The following is a 25,714-nucleotide window of genomic DNA, read 5'->3' on the forward strand; positions in this document are numbered from 1 at the left end:
ACGTATTTGCAAAGGCTGAAACAAATTAAAGTTTCTTCTAAAAGTACCTCTTTCTAGAAATTACTTGCAATTAATTAAAAAATAAAAATGTTTTTATTCTTCTTAAAAGAACATACGTGGGCATAAGTTATAATAAGATATAAGATTCTTCTGTAATCTTCTAATTGATGGAAGAATCAACAATGACGTTGTATTTCTATGTCGTCAATATTTCTTTTCTCTTTACGAAGCGAATATGTAGTGGACAGTAAATATATTTGACAGTAGACGTTGGACATTTGGAGCACAATGATTTAGCCAACACTGAGTTATATCTGAGAATAGACATCAACGTGAAGTTATCGAGCATGGAGCTTTGATTAGATGAAACGGATGATTGTTAGCTATCGACGATTAGCTTTGCATTAGACATGCATGACAATATTGACAAGCGTAACTGACATTATTAATAAGAGATACGATAGGATACTCTCAAGGGACAGGGACAGATTCATGGAACGTTGTGACGGTGAACGGAAATGTGCTTCTTGAAGATAAGTAGAATCAGGCCTCGTAAGGTCAGACACGTGGCATGCGCTTCAATCATCTCCAATATTCACAAACCTTTAATCTTTTAGACCTTCAACATCTCAACGCGTATATCTTACACTACTGGTAAAATCATTACAGTGTCGAGCAAAAGAATAGAGATCGGTCTTTTCTTATAAACAATTAACCTTAAAGGTATCTTTAATTACCACAGACCGGAGATCGAAGAGAAGATTGGAGAAAAAAACCAGGAACTTACAATATCAAAATATTAGATGGTAGGAAAATAAACATGAGCATTGCGTAAATAAATGTCAGTAATAAACAAGAATCCCAATGAACAACATCGTCGTATAGGAAAATACTTTTCAATGGAAAATTGTTTATCTTGAAACTCATAAAAATCTTGGCTACTCCTCAACCACTCTTCAAAAGAGATTTAACTCTGATTTCTATCGACGACACAAAGAAACCGCAAACACGTACAATATTCCAGTAAACACATTGATTTAAGACTTCCGCTTGTCGTATATTCATCGTTACACTGTGTATCTTTATGCAAATTCATATTATTGCGAATATAATTAAAAAAAAAAAGATATAACCTTCGTAGAAAGTTATATCGGACATTATAAAAAGCTGTACGTATTAGGTCGTTCGAAAAGTTTCTTTCGTTTTATAAGGAAATAATGGATGCACAACATTTTTCGTTTTATATTATTTTATCGAATTATGATCCATTTTGTTCTGTCAAAATAAAGATCTTAACGTTCGACAGATTAGGTTTCATGTTTGTGTAAAGATGCATCGTTGTAACAGACGTGTCTGTAAAATAAAAACACTTTTTGGACAGTCTAATACTTTGAATATTTCATATACGTCTCCATATTATGTACATTCTGTGCAATTTTGCACTTTCTCACATTCCCATGAATATATAGGGATCCGCAAACTCTATCTATCACTGACGCGCTGATGCTCACAAAATCAACCGCCGCGATAAACTACGGTTACACAGAATCACTTGCAACCTTTTCTATAAGTAACCCATACGCGTATATATTAGGTTGTTCGAAAAGTTACTTTCGTTTTATAAGGAAATAATAGACGTACAACGTGTTTTGTTTTATATCAGTTTATTGAATTATGCACAAACATAATAATAGAAATATGACGAAATGGATCATACCTAATTCAATAAAATAATATAAAACAGAAATTATTGTTCATTTATTATCATCTTACAAAACGAAAGAAACTTTTCGGACAAGCTAATATGTATTTTTCACATTTTTCGTATGTTTGATAAAAGTTATGTTTCACGAGCCTGTAACAATGTGTACAGAAACTCGTGTCAGAGTTCACGGGACATTTAACCGTGGAAGGGCAAGCATGGCTCGAAACTAAAATCCTGTTGAAGCGAGCCATTAAAATATCGGTCATAGAGAGGATCAGGAGGGCATGACAGTGCACGCCGCTGGCAATTTATTTCGACGGAACGAGAGTTGCCGTCGACACACACCGCTCGTTAAAATCGTTGACGAACAGCCGCCGCGTACCTTTGTGTCTGTATCATTTGGATCAATAGAGAGAGGCTGAGCATTCGTCACCAACTACGTCCGCTCGCCTCCGATCCGTCCTGTTTTTCGACCACGTTTCCTCGCAGTTCTTCCCTTCCTTTTTCGCCAACAGTGCTAGTAATATGGGAATTGATAACGTAAAATCGATCTTCCGGTATCTTTCAGCTTACTTATACGGTAGGGAAGAAAGATAAATAGACAGATAGTAGAAACAAGAATCGATAAAACGCTCGAGTTAATTTAACGAATACGTATACGCTTAGTGGAGTGCGTATTTTTGTACAAATACGCGATTTTATGAATGCGATTAGAAAGAAATGGAAGTATAGCACATTGTTTTGTCTACTAAATAATATTGCAAGGACTATCAGCTGCTTTGGATATTTCGTACATTTTTCTAAATTATTTTTGCTCGCTTTCTTGCGCTTTCGAGTTTCCCATAAGCACAGAAAAATCCGCCAATCCTCATAGTGTCCGCGTAGATTATTTACGGGAAATAGTTGAAATTATCATTTACGTTTTTGCGATAACTGTTTCTACTATTTTTCTTCGCTTATTTTTACCTCCAACCGTGGCATTCAGATTGCAAGAAAGATGAAGTTGTGTTTAGAGATTGAGAAGATTCGAGAAAGATCGAAGTGGTTGGATCAGAAGATGGTGCTATGGAATTTTCAGAGATTCAAGGATTTTCATAACTTTCATACGATGATAGTTGGTTGTTTCTGTTATGTGTTTTTAAATCTAACAGGAACCGACCGTAGGAAAAACATTTTCGATTTGACTCACGATCTATCGACCGACTCGAACAGGATTCTGCGAGCGTCGAGAACCACTGGCTACGCGCCAATCTATTTCGCTTATTTCCGCGACACGTTCGGTATTGCAATCACCGTTCCGAGTCGACGAGAGGTCGAGACAATTTACTGCACTGCGGCTAGGCAAAATCTTCTCCTGCAACGAGTGACAATTATCGCATCGCGCGCGCACATGCACCGTCCGATCGATACACGGCGCGTAGAGCCATCCTGTCCGATGTATCTCGCGAAACTTTACGCAGTTCCCTGTTCGCAGTTTTTTTCCAACCCCCGATATATATATATATATATATATATATATATATATATATATATATACATATAATGTTGTCAAAATAAATAAGCAGACGTACAGAACTAAAGATAGAAAAAAGACTGGGAACTAGAGAGCGCAGGATTAAAATGCAGAAAATTGAAAATTAGAATACAAAATTAAACAGTGAAATTAATAAAAGCGAAATTAAAAATGCAGGACACGAAGAATTAAAATGCGAAATTCAGGGTACGCAGAATTAAATATTAGAATATATTAGGTCGTCCGAAAAGTTTCTTTCGTTTTATAAGGAAATAATAAATATACAATATTTTCCGTTTTATATTATTTTGTCGAATTATGATCCATTTTGTTCTGTCAAAATAAAGATCACAACGTTCGACAGATTAGGTTTCATGTTTGTATAAAGATGCATCGTTGTAACAGACGTGTCTGTAAAAGAAAGGCACTTTTCGCACAACAAATTAAGAATTAAAATGCAAAATTAAGGTACGAGAAATCACCAATCAAAGTACAAATATAAGAGAATAGAAAATTTAAAACGAGAATATAGAACTAAAAATGCAGAAAATTGGAAATTAAAATACAGGGTTAAGACCAAATACAGAAAGTTAAGGATTAGTATACAAAACTAACGATCGAGATGCGGAATTTTGTCTAACAGTATAAAGAGCAAAACTAAATATCAAAGAATTCACTTATTTTTATGTTTGTGAGTATGAGTAGTAGTAATTGTTGGTCAATCGATCAATCACGTTTCAGTATTTTCTTTGTCGAAAGACTAGGGGTGCGACCCTTACGAATTTCTGATCTGTCGTCTACTTTCTAAGGCTTGAACCATAGAAATACCATCCCTTTGTGAAACGTTTTATCGATGCCCGCGTTAGAGTACGTCATTTGTATGCGCTCAAACATTCGAGAAAACGAGATTACGCCAATTCACGGGCAGATATCATGGCAAACATTCTTCTGCAAATGGTCCTCGAATGTTTCCCTAAAGTCGTTCACCTCCATAAAACCACACCCTTCGATTTAAATACCCAAGACACGGGAAAATAACAGGAATCGTTTGCGTTTATTCGGTAGATCGAAAGGAACTTTATTCTTCACTTCATTCGTTCTCAATTTATCGCAAACTTGATATTACTTTTAATAGAAATATTTCAATTATCAAATACTTTACGAACACGCTGCACCATTCAATTCGATGCTTTCATAAACGTATGTAATAATTTTATATAAATATGCTGGTAATTTTTATTACACAACATATCGATGTATACGTTTCCCTTTGATATTTCGATTAAAACGAATAAAGCTTCATACGTAACAATCGAACTGTCGTTATTTTCAACAATTAACGAAAAACTGCGAAAACAGAATGCACTTAATACGTGGAATTTGATTTATTTATGAAAACGCATGCAGATTTCATCTTCCCGAAAACTAACGAATTCGCGAAGAATTAACGAATGAATGTGAAACTTCGAATTGGATGTTTTCAAATTTACGTAAACGTGATTTTCTACTTCTCCTACTCCGATATATCGTTTTATCTCGAATGAAAATAAATTATATCGTATTTACCTATGTATGGAAGAATAAAGATCGATTTACTTTTCATTCATGACTCGATTAACAAATCAGTATAATAGTCGCAAGACTCGTCGATTCAGCGTCGTCCTTCAGTTTATAAAACTGTACAAGAAAAACATCGATGGACGTCGAACGGATGAACAATAGCGTCCTTCACAATAGAAATCGTGATTTACATCGCGAGTTATTCGTTCAAGGATCGAAACGATCCGGGAACCGGACGATTTTCAGTGACACGCCTTCGTTAAACCGGTACCGGAAGTAGTCGTTACTCAAACACCAGCCAGCCGAGGTCGCTCTTGAAAATTAGGCTCGCGGCTGCACCGTGGCCTCGTGCAATCGATTCACGCTGCCCACTGTGCCCACGTGTTTCCAAAAGCCTAACACGTTGCGCTTCTGCATGTTCTCATGGCCGACTTCGCCGGTCGTGCGATCTAAACGCAATATAGAACCAAAAGTCGTCCACTGGGATATTCGGTTTATTTTTAGAAAATATTATTCTAAGAACTGTTAAACGATCGTAGAAATAAGAAACTGGACGCATCAAAGCTTCGAAGCTTCAAAGGAAGATGGAATGTTGGGGCTTGCAATTGAAGTTTACCGTAAAATTAGAGAGTGCTTAGTGTTAAAGGATCGCGTTCAATTAAATTACGCGAAATTAGAAAATTCTCAAGTGTCGTTTAATTAAAAATCGAAAGTGAAACGATTAATCCGCGCTTCTTGTACCATGAATTTTATTCAATTTATATTTCTTCCCTTCCAATATATATATTTTTCATTGTCCTTGAATATTTCGCTCTTTCAAGCGCGTTAGACGTTCGAAAGGAAGTTTTACAGCCACGTGAACCAAGGAACACTGGACACAACCAAAGAGTCATGGCAGTATTTATTTGTTTAATTGAATCTTTCACTTGTCATTGTATAACATCGATTTTTATTTCTCTGTTAATTTTCTCCCTTATTTTTTTTCGTTCGCTCTCATCTCATGTTTTTTTTATCATCTCATTTTTTACAGCATGGCCGCTCAGACTCGTACAGGGTCGCAACGCTACCGAAAATACGCGACGACAACAAAACAGCCGACGGGATGTACAAGGTATTCACTGCGTGACTTCCGGTCCGCGGTGGCTCTCCATTTTTGTGTTACGCCGGCAATTTTCGCCGGTGCTTGCTTCATCGACGACGAATCTTTCAATTCTGTCCTCGTTCCTATCGCAATCACTCTCTTTCTCTCCGCGAATCTTCGGAATTCTCTCTGCAAAAGATGCTCCGTCACTTCTGTCGTGTGGCTTCTCTTTGGTTTCTCTTCCTCGACGTTCTCAACTAACCATTTTCCTCGTCATTCTACTCTAACAATCATAGGAGATCCGCGACACAATTTTCCGTAATATTCTTTCATAGAATTTCTTCTAAAACCTCTTTCATATCTTTGCTCTTTCTATTCTTTTTCGAACGAGACACTTTTATCAATGTCTCTGCTCTGTTCCTCTGCGAAGGGAGGAGTCTTCTTTTCTCTATGGTGATTGGTACTAACGCATTTTTTTTTATATACATTGGTGTACAAAAGTTTTCAGCTGCTATACACGGTCTTTCATGCTTTATATCGCAAGAGTGATACGACACGTTCTAAGAAAATTTTAACTAATATCGGTAGAAAGCTGTAGTAGGTAAAAGAAAATGGTACGACAAGTTGTTATACGATCACATGGTATTAGTTAAAATTTAATTGAAATTTGTTTAACATGTCGATTTTCGAATATAAGATGAGAAATCTATAGAGCTGGAGATTTTTGAATATTACTGTATTCTGCACAGTATTACTTAATACTCGCTATGACACTGACTACTAACACAATGTATATAATTAATTTGTACCATTTAACAATTAATATATATATTTATATATTACTGTGACATTACGATTCGTGGCTGAGGAATATTCTCTTTGGGATTTCGTCTGTCGCCTACTTTCTGGATCTTAATGACTCTATTTAAGACAATTGACTGATATCAGGGATGAAGGGTTGAAACTGGTCCCCTGACGATTCTGTATGATCGTGGAAACGAAACATCTTGTAATTAACGATCATACGATTAATTATTGTATCTGAAAGATTGTATTGTAAATATTTCTTATGCGAAGTGGTGTTGGAATGAAAAGTAATTTTGTATGGTGAAGGGTGTTCTTAGGGTGATCCTTATACTTTGATAAGGACACTCTCCTTTTAACGAAGATCGTGGTATTATCATAATTTTGAAATAAAATAGTTTTGAAATATTTAAAGATTTTCTGATTTCTCTAGTTAGAAACTTATTCTGAAAGCTTTAACTAATTTGATGAATGTATTATGAGATTTAAAGAATTAAATGTTAAATCATCAATGTGAAATATCAATATTCTAACTCGAACATTTATTTTAGGAACTTAAACTAATCTCAGAAATGTTAATTAACGCATTAAGTATTCTCTTGATATTTTCCTCATAATTCTTTCATACAAAAAAAAATCGATATTTTTACCATCTTCGTTAAAAATAATATTCCCAACCTATTTTTATTGTAGGATATTAAACAAAGTATTTATAACTTCAAGCTTAAGAAACTGGCTTTACTCTCAATTGCTAATAGCGTTCACCTAGATTCAACGTAGCACCAAACTTGAGAAAATAAAACGGGCTTCTCCTAATATCTCGCTAACTCACTTTCACCTTTGATTAATCTGTTCTATGTTATTTTTGCAAAACAGTCGCGGCGGAAGAATCCAAAGCGGAGAACGGACAATTTAGAGGACCTGAAACAGGAGCTGGACATTGACTTCCACAAAATTACACCCGAGGAACTGTATCAGAGATTTCAGACGCACCCCGAAAACGTAAGTATATTCACATTCTTAACCCTTTCGCGACTAAATCTTCTCTTTCTTTTTCCTCTCCGAAAAAAAATTTTGTTTATCAATGACTTATAACAGAAACCTATTTGAAATCATTCTCTGATAGTTTGCATAAAAAAAAAAGGTCAAGACCAGCTCTAATGAAAAGCAATACATCGGTCGTTTGGTTAAATAAAAATCTCCATGGACTTTAGAAAATTGAATGTTCTAACGATCAATATTTTAATTCGAAAATTTATTCAGAACTTCAACCGAGGCAGAGAAAATTTTAGGGCTGTTTACTTTGAATCGCACTTGAGATCTATGTAACGTTACATGTGTGGAATTTGAAAGAGTCGATCTTTGCTTCTCATGAAATATTATTTAAAAAAAAATGTGAGAGTCAAATGAATTAAAAAAAAAAATCCTTGGAATGGAATTCTTCTAGCCAATTTAGAGAACTTTGTGAGTGTTTGCTTTGAATCGTATTTGAGGTGTAACGTTACATGTATGCAATTTGAAAGAGTCGATCTTTGCTTCTCATAAAATATTATTAAACAAATGTGAGAGTCAAATAAATTAAAAAAGAAATCCTTGGAATCGCGTTCTTTTAACCAATTTAGAGAATTTTGTGAGTATTTACACTGAATCGTATTTGAGGTGTAACGTTACATGTGTGCAATTTGAAAGAGTCGATCTTTGCTTCTCATAAAATATTGTAAAAAAAAATACGAAAAAGTGAAATGATTTAAAAAAAAATCCTTGGAATCACGTTCTTCTAACCAATTTAGAGAACTTTGTGAATGTTGGCTTTGAATCGTATTTAAGGTGTAACGTTACATGTGTGCAATTTGAAAGAGTCGATCTCTGCTTCTCATGAAATATTATTTAAAAAAAAATGTGAAAGAGTCAAATAAATTTAAAAAAAAATCCTTGGAATCGCGTTCTTCTAACCAATTTAGAGAACTTTGTGAATGTTGGCTTTGAATCGTATTTAAGGTGTAACGTTACATGTGTGCAATTTGAAAGAGTCGATCTTTGCTTCTCATGAAATATTGTAAAAAAAAATATGATAAAGTGAAATAATTTAAAAAAAGAAAATCGTTGGAATCGCGCTCCAGTTTAGAATAATTACTTGGTGCTGACGCGAGCCGAGTTCTCTTTCTTTCTTTCTCTGCGACCGAGTCGCGCGCCTCGATCGATCGGGTTATTTAAAGCTCTCGAGTATCATCGCTGACACGAAATTCCTGATGTCCCTTATTTAGCGAGGCCGATAATTGTGGAACGCGTTGCAATCGTTAACACAAGACGTGAATGGGTTGATTGAAAAATTAAAAAGAAAAAAATAGTACATATATGTGTTAATATATCGCTATAGCAAAATTTCAATATCTACTAAAATTATCTAACTCTTCGTTAAAATTTCTGATTGGAGAGCATGTAGTCTGTTATTGATTTGTCCAAATAATTAATACCATCCTGGATATAATCATTGCGTACAATGATTTTGTGTACGATAATGAAGAATGGTTTCAATGATTATTTCTCCGGTCCTTGCTACCGTTATGATTATCCACATTAATTTGGAAATGATGTTGGTCCATGATGTTCGTTCAAAGAACAAAATAGATGTTCGAGGAATATTGAGAGTTCGAATAGATAGATGTTGCTAAAACGATTAATAGTTTGGATATCAATAAAGATTGATCATTCAGATTCTTATAATTTTACGTTAAAAGTACTATATAACTATTGGGTTAATATTAGAATTTGAACGACTATAATCAAAGAGTGACCGAATGCTAACTGTAAACGGTACTTGTACTCGTTTTATACAGAGTAAGAACTATATAACCAATAAATAGAAAGAAGTTACAGAGCATCGCAATCTAATCCAAAATAAAGGTCAAACTTCATAATCCACACAATATTTGAGAACTTAATATCCAAACTATCATAACACTGCGTCGATTTGGCAACAATTATAAATCGCAATAGACCTCAAACTTTACCAAAGAAATGCTCTAACAAATCGAACATAATGCTACAAACATGATGAACTAACGATAAACTATTTTTGTTTCAGGGCCTCAGCCATGCGAAGGCAAAAGAGAATTTAGAAAGGGACGGTCCAAACTCGCTGACCCCACCGAAACAAACGCCCGAATGGGTCAAATTCTGTAAAAATCTGTTCGGTGGTTTCGCGTTACTGTTGTGGATCGGCGCGATCCTTTGCTTCATCGCGTACTCGATTCAAGCAACGACCAGCGAGGATCCAAATGACGACAATCTGTACCTGGGTATCGTGTTAGCGGCGGTGGTCATAGTTACAGGCATATTCTCGTATTACCAGGAGAGTAAATCCAGCAAGATCATGGAATCGTTCAAGAACATGGTACCACAGATCGCGACTGTAATTAGGGAAGGCGAGAAACTGACATTGAAAGCGGAAGAACTGGTACTTGGAGACGTCGTGGATGTTAAATTCGGCGATCGTATCCCGGCCGATATCCGTATCATCGAATCGAGGGGCTTCAAGGTGGACAACAGCTCTCTGACCGGTGAATCCGAGCCGCAGTCCAGGTCTCCAGAGTTCACGAACGAAAATCCATTAGAAACGAAAAATCTTGCATTCTTCTCGACGAATGCCGTTGAAGGAACCGCAAAGGGTGTTGTGATCTGCTGTGGTGATCAAACTGTAATGGGAAGGATTGCTGGTTTAGCGTCCGGCCTTGACACCGGCGAAACTCCGATCGCTAAGGAGATCCACCATTTCATCCATTTGATCACTGGCGTAGCTGTATTCCTTGGTATTACGTTCTTCCTTATCGCCTTCATTCTTGGTTACCATTGGCTCGACGCTGTTATCTTCTTGATTGGTATTATTGTGGCTAACGTACCGGAGGGTTTGCTAGCGACCGTGACCGTATGCTTGACATTGACCGCCAAACGTATGGCGTCGAAGAATTGCTTGGTTAAGAACTTGGAGGCAGTGGAAACCTTGGGCTCGACATCGACCATCTGCTCGGACAAGACTGGCACACTCACGCAGAATCGTATGACCGTTGCTCACATGTGGTTCGACAATCAGATCATCGAAGCTGACACGACGGAGGATCAGTCTGGACTTCAATACGATCGTACCAGCCCTGGATTCAAAGCTCTGGCGAAAATTGCTACTCTGTGCAACCGTGCCGAATTCAAAGGTGGTCAGGAAGACAAGCCTATCCTGAAGAGAGAAGTGAACGGCGATGCTTCGGAAGCTGCTCTGTTGAAATGTATGGAACTTGCTCTTGGTGACGTTATGGGCATTAGGAAACGCAACAAGAAAGTCTGTGAGATTCCATTCAACTCTACCAACAAGTATCAAGTTTCTATCCACGAATCGGACAACCCAGACGATCCTCGACATCTTCTCGTGATGAAGGGTGCGCCAGAAAGAATTCTTGATCGTTGCTCGACTATCTTTATCGGTGGTAAGGAAAAGGTACTCGACGAAGAGATGAAGGAGGCGTTCAACAACGCTTACTTGGAGCTTGGTGGCCTTGGTGAACGTGTACTCGGTTTCTGCGACTTCATACTGCCGTCCGACAAATTCCCGATCGGCTTCAAGTTCAATTGCGACGACCCCAACTTCCCGGTTGATGGACTCCGCTTCGTGGGCCTGATGTCCATGATCGACCCGCCCAGGGCTGCGGTGCCCGACGCGGTCGCCAAGTGCCGTTCCGCCGGCATCAAGGTCATCATGGTAACCGGTGACCATCCGATCACTGCCAAAGCCATTGCCAAATCTGTCGGCATCATCTCTGAAGGTCAGTTTTCTTGGTAGTTCCTTTCTTTCATTTATTTGCTTTTGTTCTAATCCATCCTTTACAATTGGTTATGTCGAGGAGATTCCGTTGGAATTATTTAGTTGTTTTTAGTGAGTTTTTTTACAGATTATGTCGAGGAGATTTTTATTAGGAGATTCTACTGTTTAAAGGGAGATTTTCTGTAAAGGATTATACTATATAACAATAGTTTGATAACTATGGTGTGGAAACATCAGTAATGAAAAGCAAATACAATTTCTTTCTCGTTGAACCTGTAACTGGATATCTGCGCGTTACTTCCGCTTAGAAAGGAGCGAAAATTTAGTTAAAGCAAAGTAACCACCGAAACTATTTAACCAAATTTAATCAAATTGCCACATTTACATCCGAATCTCCTCGTTTCCCAAATCGTTTCGGTATACCGCGTAGTCAAGTAGAAGAATGCAAATGAGAATTTCCCCTTCGACTCTGTCCCTTCTTATAAAATATTCATAAATCCGCAGCAGCTGTTAGGAACCTGATAAGTAATTTCGATTCTACACTTCCCAAGGGAGTGGATAGTTACGTAAATTTATTGGAAAATCAGTTCGAAGCGCCGAGCACCCTTGCTTTCTTAGAAGAAAATACTTAGATTGAAAATGATATTTTTGATCAGGTAACGAGACCGTCGAGGACATTGCTCAACGGCTGAATATCCCGGTATCCGAAGTCAATCCTCGCGAGGCTAAAGCCGCCGTTATCCACGGAACCGAACTCAGGGAACTGAACTCCGACCAACTGGACGAGATTCTCAGGTACCACACCGAAATTGTGTTCGCCCGTACCTCGCCACAGCAAAAGCTCATCATCGTCGAAGGCTGCCAACGAATGGGTGCTATCGTCGCTGTAACTGGTACGCTATTTTATTTTATTCTTTACCCTTTTCTGTGAATAATATTTTGCATCACTGTGAACGTTTGTTTCAAATCCAACATGGTTGTTTCGCATAAATCCGAACGATTCAATCCCACCACTATGGCTCTATTGTCAAAAGCAATCTCTGCCGGGTCTATGAATAGATGATCATTGCTAGATATTCCTTTTTCCAATCATAGGAATATACAATAAATAAAAATATAGATTAGATAGTTGGAACGTAACATATTAACCAAACCATTTGGTCAGTTTGAACGCAACAATCAGTTCAAACAACTTCATACCTGAACCGAATGATCTTACGTTATAATATTTCTCTGAATAATCCTCTTTACGTTCTTTGGAGTGCACTGACTCTTAAGGTAGAAACACGTTACTTTCGCGTCACGTGAAATCACGTAACAACGGGTTATTTCACGTGACGTTCGAGAAGTGTGAGCCGGTGTATTTTCATCGTTTTAAATCCGTTGGAAACGAGTCAGCGTCACGCCACGCTGTTTACGGCATTTCGCGTATCGTCGCGTGTAAAAGCAGACATCAATTCCGCGACGTCTGGCAGTTTTAATGTCCCGTGAGCAGGGCAGACAATGGAGGAATTATTAATAGAAAGTGCGAGGAAACATACAGTGTTATTTAACGAAAAATCCTGCGCCTCTGTGAATCAGTTAAAATACATCAGTTAAAAATATCTTGTAAGTACAAACATCGTAATTATTTAAAATTTCTACATATTTATACAAACAAAATCTAGATGAATTCAAATAACGCTAGTTAGCTATTGTGTTTTATAAACTTGTTAATCCTTTGTTTCTAATCTTCCTCTACGAACCATATTTATTTGCCACGGTACTGTGCCATCGGAGGAGTCCAATTATTCATGAAAATATTCGCGAATTCGAAACGTTATTTGAGTAAAATTTTGTCCCATTTATATTCTTATATTCTTTGTAGAGAAGCAGGCAGTTGTAAAATTTCGGTAAAACATCAAGCTCCAACTTGTCACATTTGATGCAGGCAGCACGCTACCAATATAATTTTGTCTGCCACTTCTGCAATGCTTCTAACTGGTTTCTAAAGACTGTCCAACAGTTAAAATAGTAAATGCATTTTCTGCAACTCGTCTAACTCGCGACGACCTACAATTAATAGTCCTGTTTGCTTCATTCCCTGCCGAATAATATTTGCTATCAATGCATCGTTTCCTACAATGAAATACAGTTGAGCCTCGCCATTCTCCACAATAGGAGAGATGCTCGTGGAACATTGAGCTGTTTAGTTTCTAGTTTTCTTCCAAAAAATGATGGAAACTTGTAGTTAGCATCAACTAAAACTAAAAGTACCGTGGAATGATTGTAATTACAGAATTTTTGAATTAGTAGGACATTTTTTAAGGACTCCTTTGTTGACTGAGTCATCGCAGTTGGGCTTCAAGGTTTCCATATAGAATTACAAACATCTATTATTATTCCTCTGACAGTACCGAATCCTAGCTTATAATTGAGAACTATAGTTTGGAGAGAATTGCCAAAAGTTTACAATAAAAAAAGAAATTATTTCAACCAAATACGCAGAAAAGAAGCAGAACAAACGGTGAAGCAGAAAAGCGGCGAAGCTGCTAAGAAAATTATACCGCGGGAGCATTGACTGTTCAGGCAAATAACGTCTCTTTTGTCATTTCTGGGTGCCAGAATGTAAGCATAACGAAACCTTACTTCCTTGATAAAGTTTTAAAATAAGTATTAATGTTTCTTTTTATTTTCTCATTTTATATTTTTTATATTCTTATATATATATATTTGTTATATTAGTGTAACTTGTTTCAGAACGCATAGTAGCATAGGAGAACCTGAATCGCAGATGTCGGAAAATGATATAATTCAGTAGGAAAATAGTGGAAACAATGAGATTGATACAGACGAAGATCAGGGCAGTATAGAAAATGTAGACGGGAGCCAAATCAGTTCAATCCAGATCAGAAAAAAAATTCTACGGATAACACAGAAGGGATAGGAGCATTAGAAATTACAAAAAGCAATAAATGCCATAAGCCTATGTTGAAAAGTATGGCGGAAGAAATAATAAATAGCATTAGTAGTAATAGAAGATGTGAAATAAAGAGAAATTCATATGTTGTTTTGAAGCATGGCAAGAGTGACAGGACAGTTGCCACGATACGAGTAAAGTGAAATCAAATTCACAATATGACAAGCAGAGATCCGAAATCAACAGAAACAAGATTTCTGTCCTGACCAAGCATCCCATTCTTCAGCCAGAATCTTCATATACGTTATGGTTGGCTGTAATATCAATAATCATTTTAATGAAAATAATTAATGAAAGAATACCTTGAATTTTATTATAAGTATACCTTGAACATACTGCTAATCTTTCACGAGTGCTTATATTTCTACGAAACTTTTTATTCTCTTTTCTTTATATCATTTTCAATTAGACCATGCAAAAATTCAAATTCGTCTTTAGTCATTTTGAAACACATATTGTATCAACTAGGATGTTCTTCTAATTATTTAACTAAATGGGTGTATTCTCCCAGACGTTCTCCGTCTTCCTCTTAATCGGAAGAGCTATCTGCTTGAGGTTCCACATTCCATTATTCACAAGAGACGATGTGTTATTGAATGGTTATCAACGTATAAGGTGATACAAAAATAATAAATAAATCCTACTTATGATATTACGTGCTATCGTATGCAATGCGGTAACACATGATTTCACGTGTATGTAATGTGTCTCTACCTTTGCTGTAGCGAACTGCAGCTTGTTTATTACCTGTGCTGCACTTGACCAAATCCTCTTTTGATTTATAATACGGAAAATTCTACATTACACTTGTTAATAATCTTAATGAATCCTCACATACATATAACAATAATCTTCTGTACTAGACTCGGTTAATTTCTTGAGCCATACGTGGATTATTATTTAAATGAGCAACAAACAAACGTTTGAAATCCTTTGCCATACTCACTGTTATACTTATACTGAATCTCCTACTAATTCTTCCAATTAATTCTACAAATGCCATTTCCCTTGTTTCAATAAATTTCTGACATTCTACACTTTCCTAAAACAGCAAAATTCTAAACTAACTTCTTTTTGTTAATTCTTAGTTTTTACGCAACGTAGAAACCTACAAATACTCCTACCATCTGTAACATTTCATCTCAACAACAAAATCTTCGCATTATATTCCTATTCCTACAGAATCATTTCACATACAACTTGGCGTTCGATTAACTTGCAATTGCATTAGGATCTATTAAATAATTCCAGGTGACGGTGTGAACGATTCTCCTGCGTTGAAGAAGGCCGACATTGGTGTAGCCATGGGTATCGCTGGTTCTGACGTGTCCAAGCAAGCAGCCGATATGATTCTGCTCGATGACAACTTCGCCTCGATCGTGACCGGTGTCGAGGAGGGTCGACTGATCTTCGACAACCTGAAGAAATCCATCGCGTACACCCTCACCTCGAACATCCCCGAGATCTCACCTTTCCTGGCGTTCATCCTTTGCGATATTCCTCTGCCTCTTGGTACCGTCACTATTCTCTGCATCGACTTGGGAACGGACATGGTGAGTCGCATTTTACCATTCGCGTTTCGATCATCTCTATCACATGTTAGACATGCTCGAAACGCAAACAGCGAAGATTTCGTATCGAATTCGGCGACTCCTCGACGAGTTTCATATTCCGATGAAATCGATTGAGGTGTCGTTGACATTCGCCTATTCTTAATCGAAGATTTTCAGCATTACGTAATTGTCTGAATATTTATCATTGGAATAATGGATTCCATTCGTCCGTGGAATAGTCCATACGTGCGGATTGTGTGTTTAAAAACGATGAATTGCCAGGTGCCAGCCATATCCTTGGCGTACGAGCATGCAGAATCGGATATCATGAAGAGAAGGCCTCGTGATCCTTATCGAGACAACCTCGTCAACGAAAGGTCTTTCATTTTTCAATTTGCGGGAAAGATAGCTTCTCGAAGTACATCGAGTTAGACTCGTGCGATTGTTTAGGACAAGCTAGAGCTCCGGTAATCGCAGTATCGCCAGATCAACCATCTAGGAACATGCTTTTGACGAGTGGAAGCTAGTTTTTATCGATTTCAGTTATTGTACCCTTTTTATTTAGGTGACCATGTTTTCGAAAACCAGTCTGCAGAGAAATCGCTACACATACGAGATAATTTGTCTCTCTGTTAAATTGTTGAAACACGAGAATCTTGATCCTGTTTGAGATCTTGAGACGCGTTAATTTCTGTTTGATCGAACTTCGATAAATTTGTGTTGAGACTAGATCTTTTAATTATGTTTTGTATTATATATATTTAGATGTGAGTTTAGAGATAGAAGAGGTTTCATTTAGAATCAAGGTACTCGTACTTTCAGATATAATCAAGTTTTTCCAGCGAAAGCAGAGTCGATCTGACGAGCCAGATACAAAAGAAGAAATTCTCGAAGGAATTTTGCAAGATCATCGAATTGATGATCCGGGGGAAAACTGATCCCGAAGTACATCCTTTTTCATCCCTTCACACTTCCTGCCTCATTACTCCGATCGATTTGGTTCTCTCAGTTGATTTTTTGCTTACCTTTTCTGCGTTCTCATCGTATGATACTCACTGGTCGCAAGAATGCTGACTGATCACGTTGTAATTAGAAGATAATTATTGCAATTTGAAGCTAACCGTATTTCGGGGAAACTCACGAATCGTAACAACAAACATAAAATTGCTCAAAGAGTCTATACAAATTTTGTGAAAATGACAGAGAAAGAATGTTCTCCTCTTTTGCATCAATTCTTTTTTATTTATATTTCTTTTTGAATCCGTGAATCTGAAAAAAGTGAGGATAGTCAGCATCCTTGTATCGCGGGTCAGCAAGAAACGATACTCATCATTGTTCTAACTATTGGCGTTGTTACTGAGCCTGTTGATAATATGACGTCAGGTGCCAGCCATCTCACTTGCCTACGAGGAGGCAGAGAGCGATATTATGAAGCGACATCCACGAAACCCCTTCACTGACAAGCTAGTTAACGAAAGGTAACACATCAACAACATAACCGAGTCTTGACAAAAAAAAAATGAACTACTACTACTGCTACTACTACTACAACTACTACTACAACTACTACTTACTACTATTACTACTACTACACCACTGATACTTTTTATGGTCAGAAAGAGTAATCGGTGACGTGATCTGCTTGATTCTTGAAGTTTCAGTCATTTATACGATTAAATATATCTAACAAGAATTATCACATCGTTAATTTTTTCTTAAATGAAATTTGCTTAAGAATTGAAAGAACGAAATAAATTGAAAATAGAATGAAATAAGTGACACAGTATTGAAAATCTTTTCTAAGAAAATACGATGAAACTTTGACTTCATGAATCAGGTCACAGAAGAGTCTCCATTACCCATCTATTGGTCGTTACACCTCTTATATTATTCCTATCGTTATTGTACAGTAGCTAGTTCTGTCTCGTATATACTCTCGGACACTATAAGAAAGAAAGAAGAAAAAAAGAAACAAATAACGACACTGAGATATATCACGACACGTTTCTAGCCCAAACAAAAAAAAATCGTATAAACTCGTTGTCCGATCATACGCGCAGACCACGAGGAACTGTGAACGAGGTGACAACGATTCTCGTGTTACAAATTAATCCCTAGCCTGATTTTTGTCCGTGTGCATACGAATTGTTCGATGTTGTATTCTTTTCTTCGTGTTCAGTTCTTCACTTTCTTTTCTTTGTCTTACGTTCCATTCTCTGTTTCTTTTTCCCTTTTTTTTTTTTTTTTTTGTGGAAAGTTTGTCGAATCTATTAACTGTACTGTGTTTGTTGAACGAATTTCTACGTGAACGACCAAACGGTTGCTGTTTCGCGAGTGAATGCCACTTTTCAACTAAATGCATCGCATTGAAAGAAAGAAAGTAAAAAAAAAAATTGGATAAAATCCTGCGTTTCGCATTTGAAGAGAAGCATAACTGTCTGAAGGATTGTCTAAAACGCTTTTTCTGTCACAAAGAAAGCTTTTTCGCTCGAGCTTCCACGTGAACGAACGCGTATTTTGAGATAAAACAGGAACATAAGGAAATTTTGGTACATGGTTCTTGTATATACGTATATACATATATATATAATTTTCTATATTTTTCTTTTGTTTCCGTATCTTTTTTCTCCTACTTGCGTTTCCTCGCTTTGTAAGTTTGTTGGTCGAAACGCTAAAGGCTGTGGGTTTAATTTGTTCCGATGCCTTGGTCGAAGGACTGTCAGACACGCTAGGAGATGATAAATGACCGAATGATCGAACAAGGTAACAGAATGGTGCACGCAGGTATAAAAACACATGAGGGCATTTTGGTGACTGGGTATTATTCACACACTATAGAGCTTTATTATCTACTCTCAACTTTTAATATATTCTCTATCTATCAAAGCTGGATTGTGAATCTTGATCGGTGACGTTTGCTCGTCCACGATTAACCGATTCTACTCGATTTCGATTGTTCGATGAAACACTTTCAATTGAGATCGCACGAGAAGCTTTGCCTGTCGTCTGTTAAATTAACTTTATCGACAATCTGTTATCCATATTATCGTTAGATTGCGTACGATATAAATCGATTATCATAAAATGTCATCTGCAGAGAAAAAGTATTTGCTGGAATTGTTAAAATATCGTAGGACGAGCAATCAGTCAACTTCCTTTTTCGAAGATTTTCCTCATTCCTTCGAATGAACACGAAAAGAAAGACAAAATACAAATATTGCCAGTCAAGCAGTCGCTTCCATAACGGTGATCTTCGCTTGTAATTTGTGTGTTATTTCGTTAACGCCAAAGGTAAGCCCATCTCTATCTATTTATTCACTTCCTCTGCCACTTTCTCTATGATACTATTTCTCTACTTCATATTTTCCAGCTCAGCTTTTTCTCTAATCTTCTCGCCACCCTCCCTTTTTATCAAAAAGTTCTGTCGCTGTCATCGATCGTCTGCCACGTTTGGCCCACCACGGACAAGGAAGTCCTTTTCTCTTCTTTTCTCCCTCGTTTTCGTTTTATTCTTCTAAAAAAAAAAAAAAACCAGTTCCATCGGTGATGACGTATCGAGATTCAAAGGAGCACAGATCGATCTCCTCGAACTTTGTCGCTTTTCCATTCGATCATTCATATTTTTAATTACCAGACAACACGTCGTCCACGAGTTCCGATACGACACCATCATCATCATCATTATTATTATCATTACTATGAATCCTTTTTTGTTAGATAGTATTATTTATTACGTAAAATTGTTTACTTCACCTACTTTCTGAATTTCATTGCTTCATCCGACGTTTTATTTTCTAACCTTCTCTCCTTTTTCGCTCTTATCGTCTTCTGTATCTCGTCCTCAACCAACCTCGTCTGCCTTTTTACGCAACAGGCGAAAGTCGTTACTTTGCCTCGTTGAAACATCAACGACCGATCTTTCGTTTCCCTTGGCTCTTTTTTTTTCTTTTCGATTCTTGATCGCTACGTCCAACCACCCAAGTACAACACGATCCTTCTTTCCAGTCGACCGATTAAACGGTCCTGAATATCATCGACGATGGTCGTTGAACGTTCGGATATCGTATAAGTCAGCTCTACTATCTACAAGACACTTGTCATTCACTTTTCTTTGATCTGAAGTCGAAAATGGAGATGCGCAGACGGAAAGGTGAACAAGTTTACATACTCGTGAAGAGAAACGTGTGGAAGAATCCGATGCAGAACATGACGTAATTTCGTGGTTGTCGCATGTGGTTCTTTGTTTATTGAAGATGTTGGCTAAAGAAGTTCCACAACTCAGTTCAATTCCGATTGTTGCTACTTCTGCATCGACCGATTCTCTTGTAACCAATCTTGTAACCAAGTGACGGGCTTAGTTTTGAGACTTAGTAGTCTAAGGCGAGTCTCGTTGAAAGGAGCGACTGTGGTCGTCGTAGAAAGTCTTAACACGTTCGTTTCGAAACTCGACGAAGGGATCGGTGAACAATAAATTTGAAGCAGAGTTTCACAAGATGCTAATGTTACACGGAGATTGTTTCTTTCAGTATCGGTGAATCGTTGTTTAATGAAAATTCTCGACTCTGCTTGTCTCGCTTTAATCTTAAAAATATCTTTTTATATATAAAAAAAAGTAGCTTTTTATAAAAAGAAGGAAGAGATAAGCGTGCGTATACGATAACACGTGTTAAGATTCTTTATAAATTATCGAAAGGTTTAATAATAGATGTTGTTCCTGTTCAACGATGTTCGCCTGTGAGAGTCATAGCTAGTTGAGTCTCGATTCTATTTTATATATAATTGTATACATAGATCGATATAGTCGTATTATATATATATATTTATATATATATATATTATATTTACTATTCATCCCCTTGCTAATTATCTCATTATTATCATTATTATCGTTATTATCTATCAGCATCATTGTCATCATTATCATCGGTATTATTAGCAATTATCGTTGACCCCCTTTTTCTCCGATCATCATCGTAATATCGATCCCGTCATATCCATATAGTCATTATCTTTTCGCATAAAATCCTTTCTCACGATTGTTTATCACACTTCTCTTGTTACTACCGTTTCTATTTTTTTACAATTTACAATAATAACGCCATCACGACCACACACGCATATTTACTGTTACTACCGGTAAATAATACTATTACTACTACTACTACTACTACTATTATTATTATTATTATTAAACAAAAAAGAAGATAGCTACTACTATCATTATACTACTTTTCTTAAATACTCTATTGTCACACAGCTGTGCCGCTGCTACTACCTCTATATTTTATATTATCCACTGTTTGATCTACTATATCACCTATTTAACCATTTGTTATACTTTCATAAGTTGTATCCACGCATAAGACGAACCGTAACGAACGAGACGAAAGATACTGTGACCGAAGGGAAATACGATAAGATGATTAAGAAAAATAGGAAGAGAGAGAGAGAGAGAGAGAGAGAGAAAGAGAGAAAGAGAGGGAGAGAGAGAAATACGAAAGAAGTAATCTGAGACGGAACAAAATAAATATGGCACCACTTTGTACCATTTTTTTTAGGCGTCATGATCTCTTCTTTGCAGTTTTTTATTCTTTACAGTCCTCTCACATTTTATTCTGTAATGCGCTGCCTACCGCCGCTGCCTTCTACCACTTCTGCGACTGGCAACTTTCTAACGACCGCTGAACGACCGAGCGAGACATACTTTTTTAATTATTATAAAGATACCCACCTTTCTTCGCCGATCGAAATTTATCATCTGATGCTCGTGACTCTCACCGGGCCCGATGTGCATTTTATATTAATATAACATGGGAGGAACAAGGACATTCACGATCCCTCGTGCACCAGAGAGCCTATCTGTTTCTTTTCCATTGAGTATGTGGAATATTTTCCGGTTTACTGATTCGTCAACATTTTTCGAGAATATCGTAAGAGGACAAACGAGCGTTGAAAATGTTGTCGTGACAACGTCTCTCTGTGCATCGAGGGGTCATATGCCTGTGGAGATACGTACTAACAAAACTGAAGCTTAAATTATACGTACTCGAGGTGCAGGAAAAAGTAAGGAAGTCTAGATGAAAGTGATCGTGATTATTCTACACGGAATATTTCTACACAGATCACATTCGTGATTCGAGGAACCTTTTCACGATCCTCCAGTCACGTTCAATGTGCGAAATATTACGCGTATCTTCCCTTCGTTTCAGAGGACCGATTCTTCGAACGCTGAATGAAGCAAACTTACAAACTCGCAAAGAAACGATGGAAGATTATATCGTACTTTCGGTATCGATATTGCTACTTTTCATATCTTTACATACATACAAAGATATTTACGTAATGTTATACGTAATTATAAATATACGTAACAATAAAAGTTGCAATTCAGCGGAAGATCAGCCCCTTGGTAGTTGTTCCCCAGGAGGTAAGCGTACGAAAGTTTCGTTATAATTTTCCTGTGGGAAGAACGAAACGAGAGGAAATGTAGGAACCACGGCCAATGGAAAACAGCCACGAATCTCTCTTTTTTTCCTTGGTCAGCTCTGTATTGACTACAAGTGTAAGATCACGTGGCACTTCCTGGCTCTTTCGTCTGCACTTTAATCTTGTAAATATAATGTAAATATGCATACATGTGTGTATATATATCTATCTTGTACGGTGTACGGGGTGCTTGGTACACGTATTTTTTCTAATCAATGGTGGATGGCAGGTGCCGGCCATCTCGCTAGCTTACGAGGCACCGGAGTCGGACATTATGAAACGCCAGCCCCGCGATCCTTACAGAGACAATCTTGTCAACCGAAGGTGGGTCTCCCAACTACCCACCAGAGAAACCAATCTATTATCTAGCAAAAACCCATGCACTCACACCCAAAGCTGCAGACGCATATTAACATTCGAACACGAACACGTACTTACATATAACGTACAAAGAAACGTACAAAGATACATGCATATTCATATACAGAGAGACATACAGACAGATACACGGTGCGCTGGATGGTCAAATCTTTGCTGCTGATTATTCTGAGAGACTTTGTTTATAGCTTTACCTCTTTATGTTATCTTCTTTGTTTTCTTTTTCTAGACTGAGAATTTCATAGTTTTTGATAGCTTCTGTATAGAAAAGAGCTTCCTAGATGATCTTAGAATTTTTATCGGAGATTAATCAAGTCAGTGGTGTTCGAGATAAATTATCGTGAATTTCGTAGAATTGTTGAAGTTCGAAGGATCGTATTATACCTTTGAGAATTAAGGAAAGTTCGAAAGGCATTCGAATGGATATTTTTTATTCGATGGAAATGATATTGAGCAATGAATCTCGAATAGCAAATCGGCCAGTCAGTTTCGAAATCGTGTAAATTTCTTCCGTAGAGCCCTGAGATTTAAATCCAGAATTCGAAAAATTGAATCGGTAGGATTCGTGAGGATTTTATTAAATGTGTAAAATTGTGTTCTCAAACATCTCTGACGAATTTTCGACAAAGCTTACGTCCTCATATTAACCAGCAAAAATTCTTTTTATTCGAAAAGAAAATTATTTATATAATATGATATAACAAGTTATATAAAATTGATACGAAGTATGAAGAAATTATTAATTAAGAAGAGAATTAGAAATTTCTAATTAATATTTGGCCTGTCTTACGCACCACACTGGACGCGTACGTATGTGTGTACGCATACGTACGCAAATAACACACGGAACACATGATTGTTACACACCATTGACAGAGTGTCTACTGAAATGTCGGAGTCATACGTTTTATTTCTGAACTACAGATCTCTCATTGTCTCGATGGTCACTCGCTTGATCTTTATTTTCTTACTGCACGCGACAATGATAAATTGTTCTTTTTATATCGTATTTTATTGTGTGCACTTTCGTCTGCACTCCGTTGAGAAAAAATGATAAGACACGGAAAATACTTGAGAAATTTCACACACGTAAACACAAAGTCGAAATCGCGACCAATTTCTTCTCCCGAATCAAAAACACTTGAAACAAAATAAAAAAGAAATATAGTATCGATTAAAGTTCCATTAAACCGAGTAAATGTGATAACAATTTTGTAAAATTAGTTTGGTCGAGAGATTTGTCAGAAAGATGAACGAAAAAAGATAAGATCGGTAAAAAAAAAAGAAAACGATAATAAAATAAGAAAAGAAGATAAAAGATCTGAAAGAGTCTCGGTTGACACTCTACAAAGCCTCGACGAAGGCTCAAAGTAACACAAAGTCTCTAGGAAAATTAGTTGATTAGTGATAGCACAAGCAAGTAACCTAATCTAGGAACAGTTACAGTGTTGGGAATGCCAAATGCTTTTGCCACACTTAGAGAAAAAGATTCGATCGAACGGCTCGAACGAAACTAACCGCCGATTCGTCTTGCGCCTAATTAAAAAAAAAACTTGTGGTCCAGCTTTTATTTGTTTCTTTTACAAACGATTTACACGTATTTTCGTAGCCATTGCACTACGTATGTGTGCGATGTGTACTAAAGCTGAAACTTAGAAAGTATCGACAATCAAAAAAAAAGAAGAAAAAATAGATTAGTAGAGGAAAAGTGCGAAAAAAGTTAACAAGTTAATAAGAATGAGCAAAACTAAGCTGAGCTGCTTCGTGATTTATAGAAAAAGTAATATAATAACGATGATAGTGATAGAAACGTGCACGGCCTGAACAACGTTCAGAATAATCAACAAGTCAATTTTACGTTATTAAAAGGCTGACTACGATGAAGTGATAACACGAACGAGAGATAATGGGTCACTAACAGCTTGTAATTTATTTTATAATCTTCGACGACGCGCCTTACTGCCCGCTCTATTTTCTATCCTAATATTCTTGACCGATGAAATCTTTCGCCGCGTGCCTCACACGCGAGATCCGTTGATTTACAAACTATACGCCATGATTTTTCTTCGTTTTCTTTATTCGATCTGCAACGCCTGACCAAGCTAATTGACTGATGATAATGCGTGACACGCGGCCTGGTGCATGGGAATGATATTATTATGGTTGTGGAACTAATCGATGTGAACTGGTTGTTTATGAAATATAATAATAATAATCTTGATAGTAGTAAATCTTCGTGTGAAATTCGAATAGGGATAAATTTTCCTGCTATTCTGTGTATTAAATTGTAGTGATCGAATTTGATACGATTAAGTATTTACTGACGATGATTAAGTATTTATTACGTTAACTATAGCAACTTTATTACATAGAGCTTGTAAAATATGTAGGTCCCTAATGAAACTTGTGCGTTTACACAAATTCGAAGGATTTTATCATATTGAATTTCGGTAATTAAATTCGAGGTTGATTGAAGCTCGTGGAACTTCTAAAAATTGTATAACTTCCAATCGATTCCTAAAAATACTAATCTGTTAAAACGATAAATCAATCGACCGAAAGTTCCAATATTCTTATGGCCACGTATTTTGTAGCAAAGTATAAAAGGTTCAAGAAAACAACCAGGCACATAGTTAGCTCTATAATGAAATTATCACACACGGATGCTAATGAATACTTGATGCTGCTTCGATACGTTTGCTGACCACGTCAAATCTCACGGCTTCACCGAGCTACCTTTTGCATGTGCACCAAAATCTGCATGTAGGAAGCTCGATTATTGTTTATCTTTTTGAGAAAATACACCGTGAGGCTTGATGATGAGTAACCATGAAAAATGTGTGCGTCTTTGTGCCTTGCGCTTTG

At 37.0% G+C, this 25,714-nt stretch overlaps 2 protein-coding genes across 10 annotated transcripts in view; both read left to right on the forward strand.

Annotated features, from left to right (window-relative positions):
- sro (SDR family oxidoreductase shroud) overlaps positions 1–21,173 on the forward strand; it is a 169,065-nt gene extending 147,892 nt beyond the window's left edge. For both annotated transcript variants that reach the window (XM_069125577.1, XM_069125575.1), the window contains exon 6: positions 20,988–21,173. The gene's annotated coding sequence lies outside the window, so the exon portion shown is untranslated. The remainder of the gene's footprint in view (positions 1–20,987) is intronic.
- The window catches only part of Atpalpha (sodium/potassium-transporting ATPase subunit alpha), a 163,451-nt gene that overhangs the window by 133,506 nt on the left and 4,231 nt on the right, over positions 1–25,714 (forward strand). For 3 of the 8 annotated variants that reach the window (XM_069125559.1, XM_069125561.1, XM_069125562.1), the window contains exons 2-7: positions 5,809–5,889; positions 7,540–7,665; positions 9,749–11,474; positions 12,130–12,366; positions 15,684–15,985; positions 17,369–17,463. In XM_069125559.1, coding sequence (XP_068981660.1) covers positions 5,809–5,889; positions 7,540–7,665; positions 9,749–11,474; positions 12,130–12,366; positions 15,684–15,985; positions 17,369–17,463 — 2,567 coding nt within the window. Of the gene's footprint in view, positions 1–5,808; positions 5,890–7,539; positions 7,666–9,748; positions 11,475–12,129; positions 12,367–15,683; positions 15,986–16,267; positions 16,363–17,368; positions 17,464–22,700; positions 22,796–25,714 lie in introns of all 8 variants that reach the window. The other 5 variants (XM_069125563.1, XM_069125565.1, XM_069125566.1 and 2 more) reach the window with 3 other exon arrangements.

The sequence above is a fragment of the Bombus flavifrons genome, chromosome 13 (genome assembly GCF_040668555.2).
Source record: "Bombus flavifrons isolate JBK064 chromosome 13, iyBomFlav1_principal, whole genome shotgun sequence".
Taxonomy (NCBI): domain Eukaryota; kingdom Metazoa; phylum Arthropoda; class Insecta; order Hymenoptera; family Apidae; genus Bombus; species Bombus flavifrons.